General features: G+C 38.6%; 1 protein-coding gene across 1 annotated transcript in view; it reads right to left on the minus strand.

Annotated features, from left to right (window-relative positions):
• LOC149197135 (uncharacterized) overlaps nt 1–22,243 on the minus strand; it is a 249,099-nt gene that overhangs the window by 58,095 nt on the left and 168,761 nt on the right. Inside the window, exons 10-12 of the mRNA XM_089405742.1 lie at nt 21,076–21,152; nt 20,722–20,802; nt 7,992–8,083 (exon numbers count right to left, since the gene is read on the minus strand). Coding sequence (XP_089261868.1) covers nt 7,992–8,083; nt 20,722–20,802; nt 21,076–21,152 — 250 coding nt within the window. The remainder of the gene's footprint in view (nt 1–7,991; nt 8,084–20,721; nt 20,803–21,075; nt 21,153–22,243) is intronic.

Below are 22,243 nucleotides of genomic sequence, written 5' to 3' on the forward strand. Positions count from 1 at the left end.
CTCTCAGTATTTCCAACATTATATAATTATAAATTATATAAAGGATATATATATTATATAACTTGTACCTATATAATATAATTTTTTTGTTATTGTTGTGAATTAATCACTATATGGATCGATCACATCTATACAACGGAATGGACCATTCACGTCGTTTGACACTATAGCATAAAAATGTCAAAGTCACGCACATTTGTTCAACCCATCGTACATTCTTTACGTCCAAAGAATGTGTTTAAACCAGAGCGCGGATGCCCTAGCATATCGCTTTAAATGGTTGTTCAGATCCACATAACACAAACCAAAGAAATATGTAAAGCCAAATGATCATTTCAAAATCATCCATTAGTAACCCAACCACATAACCTCGAACATTCGTTCCAGCTCTTATCGCTTCGCGTAGATGTGATAAATGTTGATAATGGTACTTCACTCGCCTGGGATTGTAAACTGCTCGGGCAAGCGAGGTTGTGCCATTTGTAGAAATCGGCATATCCAGTCTCAGTAATGTATACGGTAGGGTTGTTATAGCGGTTCTTTATTTTCAACGCTCATTTGAAACAAATGTCGTTTTCATCAGCGAGAATAGCTGCGCAGTTGAAATAGATGCAACGCAAGACACAAAGAATGGTCTTCAGAAACCCAACATGAAACATGGGCTTGGCAAGTTCCAGGTGCGCAAAGTGACCAGGGCACTGCACCATACCCGACCCACAGGTTTCGCAATTCAGCGATTTGTCGGCAGTCCCCATGCGAGGATCATTCAGACCCCCCATCTTTGGCTGCCCCTGTTCATAATACTCGGCATATAGTATTTCCGCTACGGAAATTGCTTGAATTTCCTCCGCGCTGAATATGTCGAACTGAACCATATTTATGGTACCCCAATCGGTCATCGAGTAAGCGAACTTCGTATCCAGTGTTTTTTTGATTGGCTTCAATTCTGGTATGGAGATTTCCATGCCCACAGACAACGACTCCTCGGATTTGGCAGCCAGTTGCCGCCGCCCTGTAGAAGTTACTGTGGCCCTGTACATCACCGTAAGAGTCTCAGCTGCCACAGAAACGCCATTGATCATTTGCAAAAGCCGTTTGGTGTCATTTTCATGGAATCCACTGATGACAGTGAGATAATCGGCGACAGCGACAAGCCAAGAATCGGAGTGAATGGCGACTAGGGTCAGCCACTCCTCCTGCGACATCTTATCCCTCTCGATGTTGATGCCGAGCATAGGGCGTGGGAGTTCATCATCCTCCCCCTCCAATTCCTTCGAGCAGAGAAGTTTCCATGATTGGTCTGGAAATGCATAGAGGCACAGCGGGCTTCCAAGGTCCGGTCGGCATTGTTGAAAGATGTTGTCCTTATTGTGGAGCAGAGCGTTCAGAATTCCTTTTCGGCGACCGTCATAGTCCGCAAGCACTTCTTCTACGCTGCAGCTCAAAGCGCCACTCGAACTCGCACGGGGTTCTTCTCTCATGCCTTGAAACTCGCTTCCTTGGGTTGCATCCTTTGTGGACTGGTTTTGCATGGTCCTTGTCTATCTTCTGAAGTTCTACATCATCTTCTCCATCCTGTCCTTCAAGCAATAAATTTCTCTTTATAGCCAATGCTACATCTGAATAATCATTCTCATCCACATCAAGATCAACTTCATTTGGATTTTCAACATTCTAATCTTCTTGATCTATATCAGCTTCATTAGAAACCTTATCTAGATCATCAATTTCCTTTCGACATTCTTTAACTTCTGTAAATGATTCTTCTAATTGTTGAAATGCTTCTTGAATACTCAATTGTTCAACGTAATCAGGATGTGAACGTAATGGCACATTGTGTGGCGAACTACGTTCAAAGGCCCGCATGATTATATCGTGTGCCATGGCTCTGATACCACTGTAGCATAAAAACTTATGTTGAAGCATGAAAACTTGATAGCTTGTAGATTTAATTGTTAAAAATACACGAGAGGTATTTTAATAATAATTTATTAATATATATAAAATGTATAAGATATAAGATGATTTGAATGTACAACAAGGACCTTGCTTTTATACCTCCGCAGGTGACCTTTCGTGAATGGGCATGTCTTTTAGACATGCCTTTTCACTTAATTTAATGAGTAATTAACCTAAATAATATTTAATTATTTAATATTTATATTTATTTATTTAGCTAATTGTTATGAATTATATTCATAACAAAATGTAAAAGGAGAGTAGTTGGAGGACGAAGAAGAGGAGTGGAAGTCGAAGTCTGTCAAGGGTTATCTTTCTCTGTCTCACTAGGGTTTCTGAAGTTGCCAGCTTCAAGAGGACAAAATTCTGAAGCAATTGCAGCAGCCCAAAGTTGCAAGACCGAAATTTTGTTGCAGGGGTCAAAATTGCAGTAGCAGTGTTGCAGCATCAAAATTTTGGAAGTTGTTCTAACGCAGATCTTGTTGGGGGCTAGCTTTGGTCTTGGAGGGTTATTGGCTTGGGTCTTTGGGTCTTGGAAGTCTCTTTTGTAAGCAGATTCTAATGAAGAAGAGAAGCATTTTCTAGGTTTTTCCCCTTGGAAGGGTTTTGCCCTAGCTTGTACCCTATATCTTGTGTACTCTCTTTGTGATCTTGTTTTTGGTAATTGTTTCATGAACATAATCAAAGAAGTAATAAAAGAACATCTAACATCACAAGTAATTATCAAGCTAAGGAAAATAAGTTATAATTATCAAGTCTCCATATTTTCCAACATGGTATCAGAGCTAAGGTGCAAGAAGGAGACTAAAGATCACAAGTGTCAAGAATCATGAAGAAGGGTTTCAAGTTTCTTGGAAATCTCGTTATCTCCATCAAGAACTACATATTGAAGATCATCTCCAAGCTAGTAAAGTAAGCAGTAGAAGGAAATATGTTCTTCACTTTATCTGGCACCTTCAAGGATGAAAATGTATGGCTTGTTAATTTATGAAGATTTTCGGAAAAAATCACACTGCCATTATTTGGTCAACGCGTTTCGAACCAACCAGTGTGGTTCATCTTCAAGACAAGATGAAGAGACAGATCTCAGAAGGAGGTTAAATAGGAAGATAGGTCATCCTAACGGCTAAAGGAAAACGGCTAAATTTGACCAGGGAGGGAAAATAATATTGTTTATTAATTTATTTATATAATATTATAATTTAACCAAACGGCTATATTTGACTAGGGTGGGGAATTATTTAATTCATTTAAATAGTAAATAATTATTTATTTATTAAATCTATTTATTTAATCATTCGCTTATTTAGTTACTTATTGTTCTTATTTAATTTTTAATTTGGAAAAAAAACAAATAAATAAAATAAATATATAAATAAAAAATAGATAACTAAATATTAAAATTGAATACATAAATAAACTAGGTTAGGAAAACGGCTAAATAATATTGTTTATTAATTAATTTATTTATATATTATTATAGTTTAACCAATATGGCTTATCGACAATGGTTCCTCCAAATATATGACTGGAGAATGTAGTCAACTTCAGACCTTGTCAAAAGGAAATCCATTTCGTTCTATCGAACTTGGAGACAACAAAAGCAATCCAGTGAAAAGCATTGGGTCTACATCATTGGAGTTCGACTCAGGTGGAAACATTCACCTCAACAACATCTTATATGTTCCAGGTCCGAAGAAAAATCTACTTTCTATTTTTTTCTAGAGGATAAGGGTAATAAAATTGCTTTTGTTGATGGTAAGGTTTTGGTTTGGAATAAGGGCTCCAGTATTAATGAAGCAAGGATGATTGGCATTCGTGAGGGAACATTGTATAGGTTCTATACACCTCTAGCTCAAGCCCTAGTTCACTTGGAAGTGAATCCTTCTGAACTATGGCATAGAAGGTATGGACACCTTCAATATAAGATTTTGCCACCTATGAGTCAAATGGTCAATGGCATCCCCAAAATAAAGGAAATTCATGAAGGAACCTGTAAGGGATGTGTTGTAGACAAGAATGTAAAGAAATCATTTGCAAGTAGTGAAACTAGATCTAAAAAAATTTCGATCACATACGCTCAGATGTATGCGGACATATGGTAGCCAAGTCTCTTGGTGGGCATCAGTATTATGTAACCTTCATTGATTATTTCTCAAGGAAGACTTGGTTATACCTTCTCAAGAACAAGGGTGAGGTATTCAAAATGTTTCAGGAGTTCAAGAATGAAGTGGAAAACCTAACCAAGAGGACGATCAAAATTCTAAGGACAAATAATGGTAGAGAATACACATCCAAAGAATTAATAGCTTTCTACAAGGAAGCAAGAATCAAGAGGGATCTCATTGTTCCCTACAATCTTGAACAAAATGGAGTGGCAGAAAGGAAGAACCGTACTATTGAAGAATGTGTCAGAGCTATGCTACATGATCAGGATATCCCCCAGTTCCTATGGGGAGAGGCATGTATGACAGTTGTTTACTTGCAAAACCGAAGTCCTCATAGGATCCTCAATAACATAACACTGAAAGAAGCATTTACAGGAAAGAAGCCAAGTGTGGATCATCTTCATATATTTGGGTGTCCTGTGTACATTCATGTACCCAAGGATAAAAGAAAGAAGCTAGATCCTACCAATTTAAGGGGCATCTTCATTGGGTATAGTGCTTCATCTAAAGCGTACAAAAATTACATCAAGGAGGACTGTCGAATTGAGTTACACAGTGATGTCATCTTTGATGAGAATATAGCTTACAAGAAATCAAAGGATGTTCCAGTTGACTCTGATGAAGAAGTTCCTATCTTTGAGGACATCTCTAGGGACAGTGATGGTCAAGAATCGAGACCTCCTCAAGAAGATGTTGAAGGTCGTTGTGAGCCTATATTATAAGCAATTGTTCCAGAAAATCGGAAGAGGCATATTTGGTTGAAAACTACTCTTCAAGAGGTAGAAGGACATACAGCATCAAGGATATCCATGGAAAGTAAGAAACCAAAGAGGTATTCTGGATATGTTGCATACATGACAAAGTTGATTGAGGCAGAACCTTCATCCTATGAGGATGCATCAAAGCATCAAGAATGGAGAAGTGTTATGCAAGACGAACACTAGTCTATAATGAAGAACGATGCATGGAAAATTGTCCCTAGGCAAAGTGACAAATCGACAGTCACTTCAAAATCTATTTATAAGATAAAGCATGCTGCAAATGGGAGCATTGAGAAATATAAAGCAAGGTTTGTAGCAAGGGGCTTCTCACAGAAAAAAGGAATTGATTATGAGGAAACCTTTGCTCCCACAGCTAGGTATATACCAATAAGATCACTTATTTCATTGGTTTCTTCTGTGGGATGGAGCATCCATCAAATGGATGTCAAGACAACTTTCCTGAATGGGACCATTAATGAGGAAGTCTATATTGAGTAGCCTCAAGGATTTGAAATAAATCAAAGGGAAACTCAAGTTTGCATGTTGAAAAAGGCTCTATATGGCTTGAAGCAAGCATCGAGTGCATGGTATGCAAGAATGGGTGCATACCTCTTGAGACTTGATTTTACCAAGCATTCTGCAAATCCAAATCTATATACCAAGGTAGTCCAAGAGGAGCCAATTCTTATACTCTTATATGTGGATGATCTACTAGTTATAGGTGTAGATCGACAGATTCAGGAATCCAAAAGGCAATTAGCAGACGAGTTTGATATGAAGGATCTTGTAATTATGCATTATTACTTGGGACTAGAAGTATGGCAAAAACTGGGAGAGATATATCTTGGTCATGGAAAATATGTGATCAAGATGCTTCAGAAGTTTGGCATGATGGATTGCAAGCCCATGATGACTCCTATGATTACAATTTTGAAAAGGTTAAGGAGTTCAAAGTCTACTCCAATAGATCTGACTTGCTACATACAATTGATTAGCTCTTTAATGTATTTGGTGAATACCAAGCCGGACATTTGTTTTGCAGTAAATGTCCTCAGTTAGTTTCAAATGGAGCCAAAGCATGATCATTGGATTGCAGCTAAGCATATCTTAAGATACTTGTGTGGGACCATACATCACTGCCTCAAGTATATTGGGAATGAAATCCAACTCATGGGATATACAGATTTAGATTGGGGTGGCAGAGAGTCACATGGAAGAAGCACAACAGGAGGATGCTTCAGCATTGGATCTTTCATGGTTTCATGGATGAGTAGAAAGAAGGATACAGTTGCTTTGAGTAGTGTTCAAGTTGAATATGTTGTTGCAAGTGAAGTCTGCAAGGAAGCGGTTTGGCTCAGGAAGTTGTTACCAGACTTGTTTGAAGGACCGCTTAGCCCTATGTCGATACATTGTGATAATCAAAGTTGCATAAACTTCACTGAAGACCCGGTGTTTCATGCTAAGACGAAGCATATAGATAACAAGTAACACTATATCAGAAGCTTGGTACGAGATACAGATAGGGTCGTGGAGCTACACTATCTACCTACAAATGAACAAGTAGTTGACATATTAACTAAAGTGTTACCAAACAAGAAGCTTGAGTACCTTAGAGGTAAGCTTGGTTTGGTGGATATCTCTACCCTAGTTGAAAGGGAGTGATATCAGATAGTTCTTGTCTTTATGGGTCAAGCACTAGACTAGGACTAATAGTCATAGGTCTTAGTGAAGGTCATAAAGAAATAATGGAGTCTGAAGGATTCGATAAGCATCTAAATTGAAACTTTCTATGGATTGGAGAAACCATGGAAAGAAGTTGGTGACAGATAGTCTTTGAGGATGAGGTAGGGCATCCAAGATAAGAGTAGTCAAAGAGGATTGATATTCTTTGAGGATCCAGGTTTGGGACATACCTTGTAGGTATCTAGATGGGTATGCACATTAAGAGGTAGTGTGGCAGCTCATGTAAAGCCTCCTCGCATAATGCTCATAATTAAAGATGAGCTTGTCCAGTTAAGGCCTTCAGGAACAATGTTGGTTATGATATAAAGCTGCTTGACAAAAGATGGCTTATCAATCCAACTCTTCTTATGAGAATGCTTCAAGATTGAGATTCCTTGTACCATGAATACCTCCCTAGTTAAGAGGGAGTGTTGAAAATTTTTACTAGGTTCGGTCTTCATTATGATGTAATTGTAATCATGACATTGTATATTCTTTTAAAGAAAGAGAAATTATATTTTATTTTGGAGTACGGGTTTCATACTCAACTTTGAGTCAAAAGCATGTTCTTAAGCATGTTCTTCGTGCTTTTAAGTCTTCTAGGTCTTTCTAGGTCATTCTAGGATAAAGAATAATATTGGTCATGTGTCATAGTCCTATTTGGACTCATTGTAACGAAGGAAAATATTTATTTTATCATGTAAAAGCCATGGATAAGCCAAAAACAAAGTCGACCTAAGGGAGGGCTATTCAAACCTCAAGAAAGGCTATAAAAAGGAGGGAACTTGACCTGATTTGGACACTCATCTCAAGCAAGTTTGATCTGCAATAGCAAAAAGGTGAAAGAAGAGTAGCTGGAAGACGAAGAAGAGGAGCAGAAGTCGAAGTCTATCAAAGGTTATCTTTCTCTTTGTCTCGCTAGGGTTTGTGAAGTTGCCAACTTCAAGACGACAAAATTCTGAAGTAGTTACAGGGGGCCGAAGTTGCGGGGCCGAAATTTTGTTGCAGGGGTCGAAATTGCAGTGGTAGCGTTGCAACATTGAAATTCTGGAAGATGTTATGAAGTAGATCTTGCTGGGGGTTGGCTTGGGTCTTGGAGGGTTTACTGGCTTAAGTCTTTAGCTCTTGGAAGTCTCTTTTATAAGCAGATTGTAAAAAAGAAGAGAAGCATTTTCCGGGTTTTCCCCCTTGGAGGGGTTTTTGCCTGGCTTGGAGCCTATATCTTCTGTACTTTGTCTCTTTGTGATCTTCTTGTTTTTGGTAATTGCTTGATGAACATAATCAAGGAAGTAATAAAAGAACATCTAACATCACAAGTAATTATCAAGCTAAGGAAAATAAGTTTAATCATCAAGTCTCCATATTTTCCAACAATAGTTACCATCTGCCGTTCATTATTTGTATGCACTTCAGACCATCTTGGCGATTCTTGAATTTCACTAAAATAGCTCCCAATGGGTGATTTTCATAGACCTGCATTGACCCACAAAACAATCCCTAGGTTAATCATGTTAACATACTTTTTAAAGAGCAACTTCACAAATCACAAATATATCAATGTTTTCCACTCTTTACCATACAGAAAGACTTCTGTCTTGACTCGCTATTATGACAATGAAAGTTACCCAAAAACAAAAAAACTTTCGAATGAAAATATAAAACATTTTTTTTGACCCAAAAATCAAATTTAAAGTTTAAAGGTCAAAGAAAAGTCAGCAACATGCTGTAAAATAGCATACCGTCCTATCTGAGTAGACAAAAAGAATATACACTCATTGATCCATTTAGCTAGGATTGTTGTTTGTCTGACTGTTATCTAGTGGTTGAGACTGGGCATCATCACCATGCCAACAACCCAGATTCAAATTGCAACTAGCATACAACCTTCTATGTGTATGATGGCTAGGTTTAATTGCTCTCCGCATTCCAGTGGGACCACAATAAATGCACAGATGGCATTCGTAGCTACCCACAGATTAAAAAAGCATTTCCCCTTACTCACAAAAACATAAGCTAGCATTGCCATAATATAAGGAAGCCTAATAGTTAAGAATATGTATTTCCTCCTTGGAGGTCACAAGTTCAAATTCAGAGGGTAGGGTATGTACAACTCCATATTTATCACTGCACAGATGGAATCTCTTGTCCTACAAACAAGGGGGTCTCTCATTAGTCAATTTGGCATCTCGATTAGCTGTGACCTTAAATTAGATTAGTATCATTATTGTTATTATTAACTGATTATTTTAATTAGAAATTGAACTGCAGAAAATCTACAATAAAAACATCTCATGTAAAATTGTAATGCCTGTGGAGAGTAGATGTTATGAGAAATTTCTCCTAGAAAAGAAACACAGCGCAATAATGATATGAAACGCAATACTGTAGGCAGTGACTCGTCTTTGAACGGCATACTGAGGATGAACATAACTTTTGAAAGAATCAAAAAAATCAACAAGACATTTCTAAATCAATGAAATGCAGAAACAGTTTCATTTTCCAAAACCAGTATGAATTTTAGAAACAGTGCTTTTAAAATTTTCATAAATGGGGAAAATAAATATTGAGATATATTAGTAAATGAAAAACTGTAAAAAATAATTCATAGCCATGGTCTGCACACTGCTCGGTGCTAACATTTTGATTTTTATTTGGTGTTTTTGGCTGTTTTATGGTTATTTACCCACAAATAGGTCATTTGATTGTTGGTCCTTTTTTCCTGGGGCATGGTTTTATTTTTTAATTGATTATTATATGTCATTTCATGATTTTTTTGATGGGAAATTTTTCAAAAAATGCTTCCAAGAAATTCTCGTTTCTAGAGTGCCCCAAAATCGTTTCATAGGTGTTTCTGGGGCCTTTCACCCCTGCTTCCTGTTGATGTTATTCATTCAGGCAGGTGCTTCTGCGTAGGCCAAGTGTCAGCGATTCAAAAGTTGTCAAAGTTGCCTCTTGAGGAAAGTGTTATTATAATTTTTCCCTAAGTTTACTTCAAGAAAAGCAAATTAATTAATTTTATTGATTAATGTGGGCTATTAATCTAAGTTTCTAAGGATATATAATTTCATTATTTAAATGACTTACTTATAATCTCTATAATTGGTCTAAGTGGGTTAGGAATTAATGTCAACCATCTATCACCTTGGAGATTGAATATTAGGGATTTAGTGTTGAAAACACTAAGAAGGGGGATGAATCAGTATTTCTTTTCAATTGTTACTTTTACCAGTTAGATCACTTATATTTAGAACACAAAATGAACAATAAGAATAAATTTTTTTATTAATTTCTTCTTTAAATCAAATACAGTATATATAAGGCTCAAACCCTAGATGAAGACACTAATCTTCAATCTCCCAGGGTTCAACCTATATTTGCCAAGCACCAACTTGGACTTCCAAGGCTCCAACCTTGTCAATTTTGAGGCACCAACCTCAAGGGCTCCAACCCTATATCTGGTTCAGGCTCCAACCTAGTTTCTTGAGGACTACGATCCTCTAGGGCTCCAACCCTATCCTCCAAGGCACCAACCTTGTCTTTTCAAGGCTCCAACCCTTAGCTTCACTACGTCAAAATGTGTTCTGGTTATACTTCACGGCTCCCTATGTCTTGTTCAACAAGCACTGTCAATCTTCGCTTAGTCTTTGCTTTAGTTTTCACATCACGTCATCAATGACAACCTTGATCTCTTTAGAAGTTGTCTCCACAGCTCTTCATAATACCCAATCATACTTTTCCAAGGTTACTCATGAGGGCTTCAATAATGCATCATGGTCTCCAAAAATGTCTCCAAGGTCAACTTCTATTATTCTTCCAATTGTCTTCAATAAGCTGCTCCAAATGAAAGTCCAAGCAATACTCCTCAAAGTATGCTCCAAAACTGATCTTCAAAATGGTCTCCAACAAGCTCAAGGCTTCCCAAAATAATGGCTTCCAAGACACTCAAATGAACCCTTCAAGAATACACTCAGATGTCTTCAAAAATGTCACTAAGGTTTCCTTCAAAATGTCCACGAAGTAAGCCCACAAGTCAGCTCAATCAAGCCCAATAAAACTGCCCAAACAAGCTCAACAATCCAATCAAGAATGTCTTCAAACATTTCTGAACTGCAAATGTTCTCAAATAATTCTGAACTGCCAAGAGCCAAGTTTGGTCCAAGAGTTTCTTCACAAGTTCCAAAGTGTGGTTCCCACAGGTCTGAGCTTTTAAGTACAGGTCTGATTTTTGTCACACAAGATTCAGACTTCTGTAATAGTTTAGATTTTCAAGCCACCACAGATTCGAACTTCTGTTGTCACTGGTTTCATCACAGATTCAGCTCATTATACAGATTTTTTTTTTTGTTGCAGACTTAATTGAGCCACAAAACTGATTGTCTCTTAGTCAAGATTTCGACCTTGTTTTTCATTTCTTTGCTCTGCTCTGCACCTTATTCATCTCAGATCCGAACTTTTATTCCTTCTTCTTGACTAGCAGATCTATGGCTAAAAAGAACGAGCTCAGATGGGTATGCATACTTGTTTGAACGTCTGATGGAGAGTCATGTCAGTCTGGAGGGAGGCAGACATGAGTGACAAAGGGTAGGTCGGCTAGCCTGCAAATATATATGTTTTTACCTTAAAATTTCAGTATCTCATCAACCACCGGGAGTTTGGGGGCAAGTAATAGCTCATTAGAAAGAGGAAAAATCATCTTTAAAATGGTATAGGACTCATTGTGGAAAGATGCCTCCAAGGTGTCAAAAATTATTTTTCTCTGTGACTGCCCTTGAATTTTTTTATGTGCAGACAGTGATTAGGACAGCAACACTTTTCTATTTTTTGGGACAGCATGGCATTGTCGTTGTTTGGCTCAACAATATTATTATAAGTGATATCATGACTGTATCCAATATGAGTGTATCATCCTATATCCAACTATCCAACAATGTCATCATATATTTGTGTTGATTTGGGGTAGCATCGGATGTGCTCTAGCCATGAAAATTGGTAAAGAGGCTAAAGCACATGAGATCTCCAAGACCCAAAAATAGTTTGAGCAGATTCTAACTGGTTTGGGAGATATTAAAATAATTAATATTTTTAATGGAATTCTTAAGTCTAAACTTAGGAAAAATAAAATATTAATGGGTATGAATATAAAACTAGGTTAGAAGGTTCCAAAAGTCATGGATCAAGCCAAATCTAATCTTAGCCGTTGACTAGAGATTTAATCTCGTCCGTTGATGGACCAACGAGAAATGTATAAGAGGAGGCTTGAGGGTCAGTTGGAGAACACACCAGAGTGATCACTCATTCTATTCTCTAAAGTAAGGTTTGCTAAGAGAGATAGAATCAGTGATCAGCAGCGACAGGTAGTGAATACATAGCAGAGAGGCAGAGTTGGTACCAGAGAGACAGCGCAGAGACGGGAGAGGTTGATGCAGAGGCAGCTGGGTGCTACGCAGAGACGCGAGAGGTTGATGCAGAGGCAGCTAGGTGCTACGCAGAGGCAGTGCGGAGTTGCACAGAGCCAAGAGAGGCCAGCATGTGTGACACATAGGGTCTAAGCACTGATGCAGAGGCTCCAAAAGTTGACGCAGGGCCAAGAGGCAGTGCCAAGAGGTTTTCGTGGGCCAAACTGGGTGCTAGTGAGTTGGGAAGGGTAATGCAGTCCCTATCAGAGTGACGCAGAGCAGTGAAGCTGCAATTGTTGATGAGGGATTGTTCATCCTATGATTGATCAGCCGGAATATCTGTCTCCGAGGAGAGGTACTACTGCCGAGGGCATTCTTTGTTGGGTGAGCCATTTCTGGCACCCTGATTGTATTCTGAAAACTGCATAATAATAAAACCCTCTGAATAATTGCACAGGTTTTCCCGCATTGGGTTTTTCCGGGAACATTGGTCCAAAAATAACAGTGTCACTTGTGTGCTTGTTTTCTTTCAATTGTAGATGTTGATATTGTACTTGTGTTTATTTTCATTATTTACATGGTAAATAACTTGTTAAGTAATTAAACAAGTAGGAAGAAATAAACAATATAGTACAGGAAGAATTTCTAACAGGTTAAACTTAGAAATTCCAACATGGTATCAAAGCGTGGTTGCAGATCATAGGAAAACTGAAGGCATCAGTCGAGCAGAGCATTTGTAGCAGATTCAATTGTCCCGAGTGACAAAGCTGATCATTGCAGGACAACAGAGAAAGGAGTGACACAGAGGGATTGTGTCATCATTCTGGGCCAGATAAAGGCGATGCAAAGGCTAAGTTGTTGGGGTATAGGAGGTTGCGAGTAATTTGCGCAACGACGTTGGTAGGGTATTGTGGTCAGAATAGTACCTAACAGGGCAAGACCAAGGAGGAGGGATTTTTAGAAGGGAAATCGAGACTCAAAGGGAGTCGAACCGAGAACTTCTAGACGGGAAGTTGAGAGACACCGCAGGAGTCAAACAAAGGACTTCAAGGAGGGAAGTACAAAGACTCGGAGGAGTCGGAAGAAGAGCAGCATAATGGCCGTGAATGGACTAAGAGATCAAGATAGGTAGGATGGAGCATCCAACTTCGTGGTCTAGAAGGCCCTGATCCTGTCCATTCTAGACAGATATCGCATCAAGGACTTCACCTTGAAAATAATAGCTATCCCAGTTGACCCAGCTGAAAATGAGAAGTACGAGGAGGCAATGGCTAGGGCGAAGTGCATCATCCTTGATGGGGTCTGTTGTCGCGCGAATTGACACGACAACGCTCAGACCGGGGGCTGTCACTCTGATCCCCGATCCCTCCGTTTAAGCCTGTCTCCTGCGGCTAAGGGGGGTAGTCCCTGTGAGATGAATGAGACCAACTGTCGACCAGTTGGTTGGGAGACACGAGATACGATGTAAAAAGCACTTGATGGATTTGATTAATTGAGCAGACCAGTGCCTTAAGAGATTATTATTTCAATGATTACTTGTTAAATGATACAGAAACATAAACCGTGAACAGCAATCATCTATCATCAGCTAAATCATAATGCTCTTAAAACGACCAAAACGATATCCAGCAACTGAAAATTTTAAAAGATGAATGCTTTAAACCACCACGAATCATAAACCATTAACCAGATATCAATTTCGCATCTCGGCTTGAAAATTTAGATCTCAGCATGGAAGATGATAAATCCCGAAAATGACTGGATCTGACGAAGAGAATTTTCTACAAAATTTATATATATATATATATAGATATATTTAATTTTAAATTTTTATTTATTTTTTTTAACAAAATCTAAAAATCTAAAATTTACAAAACGTTAAAGTTAAAATCTATTTAAAACTAAAATCTAAAACACTAAACCTAAGCTAAAAATTTTTAAATAAAATCTTTTATTATTATTTTTTTTTTTTTAAAACCAAAAAACAAAAATTTAAATCTAATCAAATCTAAAACATAAAATTAAAATCTATATAAAACAAAACTATACAATTTTTAAACTAACCTAAAAAATCAAATTAAAATCTAAATGAAAACCCCTTTTCTTTTCCCTTTTTTCTTTTTTTTTTTTATTTATTTATTTATTTGATTTTATATGAAATAGAACTAAGAAAAAAGTAAAAGATAAACAAAATTTAAATTTTAACTAAGACAAAACTACTCTAACTTAAACTCAGAAAAATAAATTGAAAACTAATTGAAACTTAAATCTAAAACATAAAAAAAAAAAACAAAACTATACGACTAACCTACGTTAAGCTACGCAATACAATGACCACAAAAAAAATATATCGTTTTCGTTACCTACGCTAAACACCAAAAAGACGAAGCTTATTTGAAGAACTGATAAACTAAAATCGAATTAACAAAAACCTAAATCTAATTACCATCTACGCTAACTCTACGCCTATGCCCAAAAACAAAATTACGCAAATATATAACATCAATCTGCCATGCGTATTTTCGAATTCATATGGCCACTATCTTTCGACGGCGTGAAAATTTCTTTGGCAGGCACAGGAGAGAAATGAACCAGCTCGAGCACACACAATTTGAGCACGCAGAAGGAAAGACGGCAGAGGAAACAAATCGATTTAAAGCTGAGAAAATTACCTGGGCAGCTTTGATAGCAGACGGCGGCGGCAGTAATCGATTGTGCAGAGAATAGACTCACGCTTAAACGGTGCAGAGATTACCTGTTCCGTCTGATTGAAGTCTGATACCTTCGTGGCTTACTGCTCTTTCTTGCCCGTGGGTTGTTGAGTTTCATCACCTTTTTCTCTGCCTGAACTAGATGCTTTCAATGCTGCTTCATCTGCAAATATTTCTGAGGTGATTGATTTTCGATGGTCTGATCGGATCGCGTCTTAGGCAGCTTACGAAATGAAGTCGATCTATCTGTCCCGTCTGGCGTGAAAACCTTAGCCGCTGAAACGCAGAATGCCACTTGCGTCTGGAGAATTAACTTAAGAGTGAGCGTGCTGGTGCTTGACGGAGACAGTCGTTTCACTGAGCCGACGTGAATGAGGATCGGGATCGGAGGGCAACGTATTTAGATTGGTTCTCTTTGCAGCCGAAATCCGGTACTGATTAAATGTTTTGCTGCTGGGCCTAGATTGGCGTTTATCATTACAGGTGCAGTGGGTGAGAAAGATGACGGCAGTCTTGCAGAAACAAAACCCTATACCTGCAAACACAAAAGAAAACAAAAAAACCCTAATGAAAAATTTGTGTAAAGCAAAAATACAAAACCCTAGATCAAAAAATAAATTTGAAACCCTAAAACAGCTGATTAATGTACAGATTTGGCCCCTTAGCAGCCAGATTCATCAATAAGCACAAAAAATATTTAAAGAACAGAAATTTCAGATTGTCACTGTGAAAAACTTTAGAAAATCTCTCATGCAGATCAGAAAAATAAAACTTGAATTATAGACCCAGGATCAAATCCAACTGGGCTCAGCAAAAAATGCTTGCGGGAGTTGGCTGGTTCAGCCGAGAACTTCCCCGAACGCCCACAAAATTCCTTCAATGACGTTTTCTGCACAGCTCAAAACAACTGTCAATAAAGAGGGCAAAAATGCTGCTAGATCTCAGAAAGCAATGGAGATACCTCCCATTACTTCAGAAACCCTAACAACACTCAAACCCCAGCAAGTGAACAAGATACCTGTGCTCACAATACTCTACGAAAAGCTATTATTAATGGCTGAAAATAACATATGCAGAAAATGAAATGATCTCACAGCATTCCAAGAGAGTAACACCAGCAAGATATGGACCCCAAAGTCTTCTTTTATTAACCAGAAACAGATTTACAAGAGAGCTTCTTCAATCTTAGACTCACAGATCCAATGAATCTGAAATGACCACCTAAGACTCTATATAAAGGAAATGATCCCAACGGCTAGTTCGAATGATCCATGTAGAAATGATCTCGACCGTAGATGAGGATCAAGACATCTCTTGATCTCATCCGTCGATTTATTCAATTAATTTTTTATTATTATTTTTTAAATTTTTAAATTTTTTTTAAAATTATTTATTATTTATTATTTTATTTTATTTTTAAATTTTTAAATTTTTTATTATTTTTTATTTATTTCATTTTTTAAATTTTTTAATTTTTTAATTTTTTTATTATTTATTATTTTATTTCATTTTTTTAAATTTTTAAATTTCTTAATTTTTATTTATTTTATTATTTTATTTCATTTTTTAAATGGATCATCGAACTAAGCCTTTGGAAACATCACCTAGGACCTAGGACTTAGGACTCACGAGGGGATTTAAAACATTTTCAACCCTCAAGACACATTTCATGATGACTTTTTACAATTTACATCTCAAGGGGACAAACCCACTTAATACAGACCCTCACAAAACACCTAGTTCTGCGACACAACTATAATCTAGCAGATCAACACACTAGGATTCTCCTAAAGTTCTAATGACAAAATCCATCCCGGCTTTGGGGTCAGGTTTGAAGGAAAACTCTGCCGATCCATGGATCGGTGAGACGAAAAACCTTCCGGGACGTAGATTACCACTAGAAAATTAGGTCCACCTAGGCAATACACATACACGACTCATGTCTGCTAAGATTATTTACAATTCATACATGCAGACTGGGTTTACAATCAAAATGATCAAGCTGCTGATGACTGCAGGATGGCACGGAAACGCTGATCAGGTGCTGCCCCTTTTTGCAAAGAAAAAGGGGGGGGTACTGCATGGGTAGTTGACCAGTAGTGGTCAACAGGGTCAAAGATCATGTGGTGCCACATATTGTCGAGAAGGATACGGCAAATGAGATGTGGGATGCCCTAAAGAAATTGTACCAGCATACTCCGTGCAAAGAAAGATGTTACTTCAAAATCAGTTGTGGTCATACCACATGCAGAAGGGAGAGCAGATAGATGACTTCCTCGATCGATTGAAGGAGATCTGTGACCAGCTAACTTCCATAGGGGCCACGCCAGATCAGGAATTGATAGTGAGGACCACATTGAACGCAGTCTCAGAGAATTGGAAGGTATTTGTCCAGAGCATACTGGGCAGGTCGAGCCTTCCAGATTGGGAGGAACTGTGGGCAGCTCTTCATCAAGAAGAGGTCAGACCAGTGACCAAGGCGGGGAATAGCGGCAGAGGGGTCAGAATCAAGAAGGAGGAAGAAGAGGATGCAGTTAGCATCTGCAGGAAAGCAGGAGAAGAGAAAAAAGAAGGACCTCTCCAAGGTCAAATGCTTCCATTGCGGGGAACTGGGTCATTTTGCGAACCAGTGTCCTATGAAGAAGAGTAAGGGAGAGGCTTTTGAGACCAAGGCAGTGCCAGCATGGGCGGAGAAAGAAGCTGAGGATGACGACGATTGTGAAGTGGGGAGACATCAAGCTGTAATCAGGAGGACTACAAGCGATGAGAGGCAGGATCCTTGAGGTACCCAACCTCTTGGATTATACCTTGCTACGAGAGCCCCGAAGAGGAGTAGCAAGACTGACAGATGTCGGTAGAGATGGATGCAGATGGAGCGGCAGAGAGTGCTATAGTGCAGGAGTCTCGGGACAGCACGAGGCTAACAAGCTGCAACAGTGCGAGAGGCACAGGAGTGTTGCACGAGTGCAGGAGAGAAGTGTGCAATGGTGTGAGATGCAGGGAGTTGTTGCAGCAACGCAGAGGTCAGTAGAGGGAGCACTTGTTAGCGGCAGAGGGAGCTTCAGCATCGGGAGTGTTTCTAGCCTGACAGGGATTTCAAAAGTTGGGTGAATCAGTTACTTACTTCTCAGTAACTGAGTTGCAGTGCAGTAGTTAGCAGTGGCGTTGCTATGCGCAACACGATGTCGCATGATGAGAGGGGATGTAGTGCAGATGTAGTGTGCAGATGCAGTGTTGGGAGGATGGGCCAGCAACAACACAGATGCATAGGGAGTTTCCGTACAGATGCAACAGTGGCAGTGGCAGGGTCGTGGGCGACAGTGCAGAGGATGTTTGGCGGGGAGGCCTAGCATCAGCACAAAGACCGATGCTGGATAATCAGAGTGATACTCAGTGTGGAGTATTAATAAAGCACAGTCCTCGCTAAGAGGGAGTGTTGATTTAGGGTAGCATCGGATGTGCTCTAGCCATGAAAATTGGTGGAGAGGCTAAAGCGCATGAGATCTCCAAGACCTGGAAATAGTTTGGGCAGATTCTAACTGGTTTGGGAGATATTAAAATAAGTAATATTTTTAATGGAGTTCCTAAGTCTAAACTTTTAGGAAAAATAAAATATTAATGGATATTAATATAAAACTAGGTTAGAAGGTTCCAAAAGTCATGGATCAAGCCAAATCTGATCTTAACCGTTGATTAAAGATTTAATCTCGGTCTTTGATGGACCAACAAGAAAAGTATAAGAAGAGGCTTGAGGATCAATTGGAGAACACACCAGAGTGATCAGTGATTCAATTCTCTAGAGCGGGGTTTGCTAAGAGAGAGAGAATCAATGATCAGCAGCGAAGGGAAGTGAATACATAGCAAAGAGGCAGAGTTGGTACCAGAGAGATAGCGCAGAGCCGGGAGAGGTTCACGCAGAGGCAGCTGGGTACTACACAGAGGCAGCTAGGAGCTGCTCAGAGCCAGGAGAGGCCAACGTGTGTGACGCAAAGGGTCTAAGGGCAGACGTAGAGGCTCCAGAAGCTAACGCAGAGGCTAGCAGAGCTGACGCAGGGCCAAGGGGAAGCATTGAGAGGTTTTCACGGGGCAGACTGGGTGTTGGTGAGCCGGGAAGGGTGACACAGTCCCTATCAGAGTGACGCAAAGCAGTGAAGCTGCAATTGTTGATGTGGGATCGTTCATCCAGTGATTGATCAGCCGAATTATTTGTCTCCGAGGAGAAGTACTACTGCCGAGGGCATTCTCTGTCGGGTGAGCCATTTCTAGCACCCTGGTTGTATTTTGAAAACTGCATAATAATAAAACCCTCTGAATAGCTACATTGGTTTTCCCGCATTGGGTTTTTCCAGGGACATTGGTACAAAAATAACGGTGTCACTTGTGTGCTTGTTTTCTTTCAGTCGATGATCTGTAGATGTTGATACTGTACTTGTGTTTATTTTTAGTATCTACATGGTAAATAACTTGTTAAGTAATTAAACAAGTAAGAAGAAATAAACTAGATAGTACAGGAAGAATTTCTAACGGGTTAAACTTAGAAATTCCAACAACTTGTGCAGTGATAAGTCATAGTGCAACATAAATTTCCCATTAGGAGAGCTCCAACGCAGTCTTCCAATCATGTCATCAAGACCATCATCAAGTACCATCATCAAGTGTGGTCATTATGATAGTGCAGTGATATGTCATTAACCGTATGTAGCATTCATCAATTTGTTAGAGCAAGGGCTAGATCATCACAAGGAGAGCTTCTTCATCAAGAGTCACTATTAGCATCAATAAGGACTTCTTCATCAAGAGTAAGGGCATCATCATGATTTCTAGGGCTTCTTCATTCAAGGACATCTAGGACATTATGAACAATAGGCATCTAGGACAAGACTTCTTCACATGATAATGGCACCATTAATAGCTTGACATCTTCATTAATGGCATCCTTATCAAACAAGAGGGACTTGTCATCATGAGCAAGGACATCATCATAATATGCACGAGGTTATGATATCACAAGTATATTTGCCATCCCAATAGTACCATATTGACATCAATGACAACCTTGATTAACATTTAGCTCAAGACGAAATAATAAAATAAGCTTAAGGGAGAGGTGAAGACACATTGTGATTGAAGAAACAACCTTCTCAACAAATGGGAGGCTCAGTGACTGAAAAGGAGAAAGTGTGCAGCAGAGAATTTCCAGAAGGGAAATTTGTGAAACCCGAGTTCTCAGAGAGAGGCTGAGACTTGAAGCAGAGAGGATGAAATTCCTGTACAGGCCGAGACTGCGGGCCCAAGCTTTTCCAATTGGGTTGCGTGGAGGCCGAATTTACTAGGGGACCAAGACTTGGAGAACAGATTTCAGCTAGGGAGACGAGACTTCCAGTGCACAGGCCATCGAGTCAGGATGGCCAAAATTTGCAGGTACGCCGAGATCTGCCAGGGTCGATTTATCTTCCAGAGCAGCCGATTTCCATAGGTCAAAATCCAAAGGGCTGTTTGCAGGTTCAATTTATTGCTGTAATTTCTATGTATTCCTCTGCTGGTCAAGGCCTAATTTTCCAGATAAATAACAGTGAAGGAAGATTTATTGCGCAGAAAATTCCTGCTGCCTGTGGTTGATTTTCCTATTAATTTCAGCTGCATAATTTTATTATGAAGTTCTAAATACCAAAATATCTGTTTTCCAGCAACTCCAGAAATTACTTGAGCATCAATATTTTTCTGAGTATAAAACAATTGTGGAGAGAAATAAATCAGATCTGGTATTAAAAGTTAAAATTCCATCTTCGAAACATTTCCTGTTTCCTTAATATATTTCAATTAACCATAGGTGACTGAATCCCCAATCTATGTTGCAGGTCTAAAAAAATAAAGATTATATATTTAGATTAACTGTACTTGATTGAAGCTCCAATCCGTATTGAATGCTTTAAGAAAGAACAACACCTTTAAGAATGTAACTTACAACACAACAACAGTTATAATGCTAATGGAAAGTTCTTACCTTTATCCTTTCTATTGGACCAATCTTACTGCACTCTTCTGCTATATCAGCCTCTAAATCTGACAGTAGATTCGTGTCTGACTGTGAAAATGATAGCAGATCCATTGATAACACATGAAAACATATGAAAGCAGTGTCTCAGAAAAATCTTAATAAATTATGATCTGAAAATTCAAAGTAAGAAATTTTGTCTCATAAAACTAAACCATCAGTCATGGACTTGCATTGCTTACAAAGGTGGAACTGATACAGAGACAATCATTTAACATGGAGACCAGATGAAATTTTACAAATTCCAGAGGGCACATGCCTACTTCACCAATTAAATCCAACACTAATGGGAGTATTACTCACCCGTAATTCAGCTGGTCTAAACATGTTCTTCAACAGCACAGATGTTGCCACTATCCTTTTTGCATCATCAAAACCACCTAAACCAAAGATACAGCAAAGCACTAATGTATCTTAGCACATTCCCTTAACTAACCAGAGAGTATATTTATCTAAAAAAATTAATAATAGAGGTATGTATCACATAGTCAATCCAATATTAATATGAAATAATATAACATTACTCTCGGTCATCAGTTTATAATAAATGGTAATAGATTATACAACCCACAGAAATGAATAGAAGAGCATCAAATTTACTATATAAGAGCAGAAATATAATATAGCTTCATCAGAAATTAATAGCAGGCTTTAAAGTTTACAGTTTCTCCAAGCAAGCCCAAGGTAATATCTAGTAGACCTACCAGTTTCTGTCAAGACCTTAGCAACATATCAATATACATCATCAAAAGCAAGTAACAATTTGAAGGAAAATTGGAACTTCACAAGGTGGATAAAATTTAAATCTTTGGTGTGAAAACACAAATTTGAGGAATCTGGGGGAGAAAATAGTGACCAATAACCTGAACAATAAATGGAAGGAAATGAAATGAAATTTTCTTACCACCTTCCAAGATACAAGCAAGATCTATGGGTTGTCATCAAAAATAGAGCATATGTGTTACATTTTTGGCTTCCTCAAGTATTTACACCATGGTTGGGGGTGCTTCATGAGATTTGGGGTACATGGTGTATACTGAGCCCTTGCATGGGCCAAGACGCATTATAGCATTAGAGGTGGTCTATAGTGGATATGCATAATTGAGATAGCTTACCCAATAGATGTTTGACTTCAGTTAATTGCAGGCTCAGTGTTCTTTCCTTGGACATTTGAGCTCACTTCGCACTTTCATGGACATCCTTCATTGAGGCCTTATGAAGGAACTGTTACTTTTTGTAGCACCGAATGTGTTCTAGCCTTGAAATTTTGTGGAGAGGCTAGAATACATGAGATCTCCAAAACCCAGAAATTGTTTTTGGAAATTCCGCCTAGAAATGACCCAATTAAATTATTAACAAGTTTTTAAATATTACGTCTAAACCTAAGGAATATGGTCAAGGCGTGAATGATCTAGAAACTCACACGAATCGACTACAAGATGATCCTAGCCATTGATTATGTTTTAATCTT

Source organism: Pinus tabuliformis, chromosome 2_2 (assembly GCF_031772625.1).
Source record: "Pinus tabuliformis cultivar Carrire ecotype Pingquan chromosome 2_2, CPIR1, whole genome shotgun sequence".
Taxonomy (NCBI): Eukaryota; Viridiplantae; Streptophyta; class Pinopsida; order Pinales; family Pinaceae; genus Pinus; species Pinus tabuliformis.